The sequence below is a fragment of the Saprolegnia parasitica genome (genome assembly GCF_000151545.1).
Source record: "Saprolegnia parasitica CBS 223.65 unplaced genomic scaffold supercont2.33, whole genome shotgun sequence".
Lineage (NCBI taxonomy): Eukaryota > Oomycota > Saprolegniomycetes > Saprolegniales > Saprolegniaceae > Saprolegnia > Saprolegnia parasitica.
This window is the reverse complement of record NW_012156427.1, coordinates 306,480-311,276: the sequence shown is the minus strand read 5'-3', so window position 1 is coordinate 311,276 and position 4,797 is coordinate 306,480. Positions and strand designations below refer to the sequence as shown.

Sequence of the window (4,797 nt, the reverse complement as noted above, 5' to 3'; positions counted from 1 at the left end):
AACACTTCCGGCGTGCTTCGTACACTGGCGGTTGAAATTCGGTGTCTTTGCTTGGTACGACCCGACGTCCTTGTAATCAGCAAACACAATTCTCGAATGGTTTCCATTCTACAGTCTTGTGGCTCTTACAGGCTAGGTTGTGCGGAGAAGCACCACTCAACACCAAGTGTACGGAACACTTTTTTTCATTTTTTCATTTTTTTCATTTTTTCTCTTGGCCCGCGCCACCCGGTTGCAAAGCGACCACATTGTGTTGGAACATGCAATCGCCGAGACTTGACACAGGGATAGAGGACGCCGTGGAGAGTGCGAAGAGAGAGGTCGCGTCGCCGTCCGAGCCGTGCAGCGGAATACGAGGCGCGATCCAAGATCTATTTATGGCACATGCCGCAAATAAGAGCGGAGTGCCATTTTTAAACCACCGCCCGCGAGCCGACGCAACTCGGCCGCCAATCTCGCGTTTGAAATGAAATCGCCCATACTTGGCACATTGACAGAAGACACTTTGGGGAGCAGAGCAGACCACGCTACGCCGCTACTGCGGTCTTATAACGCGAGCAATGGTCAACAACGCACAGATAGCATTGCTCTTTAAGAGTTAAAAAGCAAATTGTGATCGCCACCTTGCCACGTTCGTTCCCTGTTCATGCTGCAAGCGCGGAGACTCGAGTTTGTGAGACTGGTTAATACCGACTGGGAAAAAGCGCCAATGCTTTGCACGGCTTTGCCTCATTCATACTCTCAGTAGGCCTCTAGTTTAGTCGTGTAGGACATACGAGCACGGCAAAGGCGAAACGCAGCAATGCTTGGAGAAGAGAATGACAGCAACCTCGAGCATTGTTCACGCCTCAAAGTGCGCTCCATGACGTCGGGCGTACGGCAGGGTGGTCGCAAGCGGACGTCCTCTCGACTGTGAACGGTAAAACTAAGCTCGTGCGGCCAAGAGGTCCTTGGATGGAAACCGCTGGCAGCTATGGGTTGATAGGGGCCGTAGCGGCAGAAAAGGCCATTGCGTTTACGTTGGGCGTCTACGCGCTGTGAGGTATATATTCAGTCTACCGAGATAAGCGCCGGCAGAGACAACCTCGAGCACGGCTTTGAGGATGGCCTCGACCCAATTCCTCGACCCCTGCTCTCGACCTCGCTCACGCAACCCGTTGGCGAGCTGGAGGTTGCAGATCTTGGCTCGCTTGAGCAATGCCATGTGCTCGGCCTCGAGGGCATTGATCTGCGTCGAGATCTCCACCAGTTTCGTCTGCAGCGTCTACAACGTCGTGACGAGCAACACCTCAAAGAGAGAGATGTCGTCTGTGATAGCATCGGATTCCCCACAAGCGACCTCGGGTAATTGCGATAGCGACGCAGGAGTAGGAAAATCCTGCGTCGCGAGTGCCAAAGCCAAAGCCGTGATCGGACACGTGAAAATGTTGTCGTCGTCCGGCATCCACGCCAAACTAGCCATCGAGGACGTTTTAAGAAGCGTTGGATGCCCAGAATAATTGCGCCATCGCACGAACTGTTGTTCGCGGCGAGCATCGAGACGTCAGACGCACGATCTACGACAGGCCACTGCACCACCAAGGGAGCAGCGTCCTGATACACCATCGTATCGGGGCTGCACGTATACCAGTGGCGGACAATATTTGCCATCGAGGCTGGTGCGGTCGCCGCCGTCGAGTGCAACCACTGGGACAATACCGGCAACGACACGTGCTCAAAAAAGAAATGCAGGGCCCTCGGGGGCTGTCCAGCTCGCCGAGGCCGTCGTCAAGGCCTGCGCCGCGCCCATCAACCACTTTGAATCCTTCTACCCGCTCGAGGCGTCGATCGACGAGAAGGCGCGCGCCGTGTACCAAAAGATCTATGGCGCCGACGACGTCATCTTTGCGGTCAAGTCCGTCGTCGGCCTAGATGGCTGTCACTTATAAGCCGAGTGCGCCAAGAGCGGGGTGCTACTCGAAGCCACAGTCAAGGATCGCAGCGATGGCACACAGTCAAAGACTGGTTCGTCGGCCTGCGACGACATACCGTACTAGTACCGCAATACGAGCTTTTCGTGTTGCGACTTGGTCGTTGCTCGTTTAGGAGGTCGACGCGGTGCAGCAGCTGCTCTTGCTCGAGCTGCCGCTCGCCGCATCCGAGCGTGCAAGCGCTCAACGAGCATGGTCGAGGGCATTGTCGAGCGTGCGATCGGCTGGATCCGCGGCTACAAGCAGGATAAGAACGTGGTCGATCGAGACGGTACCGAGGCCGCAGCGCGAACGATCGGATGCAGCGGAGGCGGGCCTTGCGTCGCTAGCTCGGCGCTCAAAGCATCGGACCGCAGAGAGCAAGAAATCTCAAGCAGAACGACCCAGACGAGCATGCTACGCCTCACTTGCAGCCGTTCCGGCAAGTGCCAATCCCAGAAACCTCCACCAAAGCATATATCTAACGACGCTGAGGTATGAAGTCTACGCGGTTTCTGGTTTCGATGAGGTGTACTAGATCTTTGGTACTAGATACGCTTTTTGCGGCGCTGCTCTTGCACCTGGCGTACGTCTACTATACCTGAAGCGCTCGTCTCCGTTTCATATTAGTTTAATAGCAAGCACTCATGACATGGTCCATGTGGCTCCATTGCACGAAGCAAAAGTACAAGCGCGACGCTGCCTGACCAGATTTGACGATCATCGACCGGAACCAGAGTCTCGAGCCGGCGATCCAACCCAGCCTGGTCTTGACCACGTCGTTGGCGCCCCTTCGCAAGTCGGCGGACGTGAAAACGGCTTACCTCCAGAAACGAATTTGCGATGTGCAACGGTCGAATCTAAGAGCGCACGGCTTGCCACGATTGGGATCGCTGGGGCAGAACGTTATTTCGGTTGACGACGACATGAGCACGGATCCCAACTCGTCGGACGACGAGGAGCACCGCCACACCAAGCTCATTGCGTTGAGGTAGGTTCATTGTCCGCTGCCAAAAGCTCGCTCACCAGGCTGCTCGTAGCGCCTCCATTCGCGGTGGTCTCAACCGCGGCAGCTCCTCGCAAGCACTGTATGCGCTCTCACGGCACAACCTGAGGTTGATCGATACTTGTAGACTCGGCGACAAGGACGGGGACATGAAGAAGCACGAAGGCCCGTTCGTTCACGAGGACGAAGGAGACGACGCCGACAACAACGTACGTGCGCGTTAGCTTGTTTCGGTGCTCAGTTGTCTGGATGACATAGCTCGCGTCTACGCTCGCCGTATTCGAGACGAACCAGCCCGACAACTCTACGACCTTGCTCGGCGCGCTCAGTGGAAGCTTTGGAAAGCGTTTGAGCCCTCCCGGTCGGAATGAGCTCGAACGTTGGCTCGGGCGCTTTGGCCCCGTCTGGGCCGAGGTGTCCACTGCGACGAGCATCGTGATGGCAACTGCCACCGTGCTTCTCCTTCCTCTCGATTTGCCCGTCCCAAGACCCAAGACGTAAGATGGATGCACCGTGATCGCGCCAGTGCTTGAACGGTATCCTTGTAGCGAGCCCTGTGTGGAGCGAGTTGACGACGGCAAGATTCGACTCTACTGGCCCGTTCCCGTGCGCACGTTTCGTGAAATACCCTCGACTCACTAGTCGTTTTGTCTAGGACATCGAGGCGACCGACCTCTTGAAAGAACGCTTGGGGAGCGCCGTGCGTGTCGGCAAGTCACCCGCGGCCAACCCGCTCCCCAATCGCTTCCCCCTTCGCCTGTTTGTGAGCCTTCCAGGAAAAGCACAGGAGTTCATCGACGCAGGTCCGCTTGCTCTCGTGGAGCTACCCGTGTCGACCCAGGAGCCGAACACGTTTACGTTGGAGCTCATCCATGGCCAGCAACTACCACAGGTCATCACCGACGCCATGGTCCAGTAGGACACCGAGACACAACGTTTTGAATGTATGCAGTGTTGCGGCATGCAGTGTCAATGTGGTTCACAAGCTTTCTGATCGATGAGAAACAGTTGGCCCTGTCGCACCGGTCGACGTGACGCAGGTCATGCGAGTAATTTCTGTCGCCGAGTCCGGCGCTGCGCAAGATCAAGCTCGAGACCGCGCGTATGATGGCGCTGCCACATGCCACGATTATCGACACTCGTTTCGCTCAACATTACCGTGCCCAACGACAAGGGCAACGCCAGTGCAGTTTTGTTATATTTTGATAAGTTGATACCACGTCGTGCTCGGTGGTGGGAGAATAAATAGTGTCTTGTCTGGGCAGATCGTTGTTCACGCCTGCTCGACGTTGGCCGTGAGCGCATGCGATTCGACAATGCTCATCATCAGCTGGACCTTCTACACATAAGACGGTGCCATCCGAACGTCAATCATGGGTCGTCGCACCTGCGAGAGTCGATCGCGAAACACCTCGCGCGACTTGGCCGCAATGTCGCCAAAGACGTGGACGACCCAGCGGCCTTCGATCGACACGCAGAGCCGGTCTTCTTCCCTAGCAATAGCACCTGATTGTATGTAGTAGTATGCATACAAGACCATACCGTGTGGGCGGCGGCTGCTTGCGCAGCAGCATCGGGGCTGCGGCCGTCGCTGCAAACATCGCGTTCCGGTGCGGGTGCAGCGCCGCGCGCTCGTCCGCTTTGCGCAGCCGACGGTCGACGTCTTGAAGGAAGCGGCGGACCGCTGCCACGTGCAGCGTCGGCGGCAGTCGGATGCGGAGCCGGAGCGGCCAGCGCGGCTCGTCGGCCTCGGGCGTGTTTTCTGCAAACACCACCAGCGGCGTCGTGAGCGCCTTCCCGGCCGGCACATACGTCTTGGAGTATGCGTCGCAGGTCGTGATG

General features: G+C 57.0%; 3 protein-coding genes across 3 annotated transcripts in view; 2 read left to right on the top strand and 1 right to left on the bottom strand.

Moving 5' to 3' along the window:
• Window positions 1-862: 862 nt before the first annotated feature.
• Window positions 863-1,928, top strand: SPRG_08152 (hypothetical protein; the record flags this gene model as incomplete). The annotated part of the gene is made up of 2 exons (XM_012347116.1): window positions 863-874; window positions 1,752-1,928. 2 exons carry the CDS (start codon window positions 863-865, stop codon window positions 1,926-1,928), a joined length of 189 nt encoding a protein of 62 aa, XP_012202506.1.
• Window positions 1,929-2,861: 933 nt separating this feature from the next.
• Window positions 2,862-3,913, top strand: SPRG_08151 (hypothetical protein). Its single transcript, XM_012347115.1, has 6 exons — window positions 2,862-2,940; window positions 2,990-3,037; window positions 3,083-3,164; window positions 3,214-3,452; window positions 3,504-3,561; window positions 3,611-3,913. The coding sequence occupies exons 1-6, from the start codon at window positions 2,876-2,878 to the stop codon at window positions 3,872-3,874; spliced, it is 756 nt and encodes a 251-aa protein (XP_012202505.1). The 5' UTR covers window positions 2,862-2,875; the 3' UTR covers window positions 3,875-3,913.
• A 315-nt stretch (window positions 3,914-4,228) lies between these two features.
• The window catches only part of SPRG_22217 (hypothetical protein), a gene marked incomplete at both ends in the record, with an annotated part of 1,405 nt that continues 836 nt past the window's right edge, over window positions 4,229-4,797 (bottom strand). Inside the window, 3 exons of the mRNA XM_012347147.1 lie at window positions 4,229-4,294; window positions 4,343-4,448; window positions 4,498-4,769. Of these exons, the coding sequence (XP_012202537.1) occupies window positions 4,229-4,294; window positions 4,343-4,448; window positions 4,498-4,769 (444 nt within the window). The remainder of the gene's footprint in view (window positions 4,295-4,342; window positions 4,449-4,497; window positions 4,770-4,797) is intronic.

Bases quoted from the DNA above. Each gene is read 5' to 3' on its own strand.
- SPRG_08151 (XM_012347115.1), top strand. From the start codon at position 2,876: ATGAGCACGGATCCCAACTCGTCGGACGACGAGGAGCACCGCCACACC. The intron at 2,941-2,989 runs GTAGGTTCATTG...GGCTGCTCGTAG, and splicing joins ACCAAGCTCATTGCGTTGAG to CGCCTCCATTCGCGGTGGTC. The intron at 3,562-3,610 runs GTGCGCACGTTT...CGTTTTGTCTAG, and splicing joins GACTCTACTGGCCCGTTCCC to GACATCGAGGCGACCGACCT.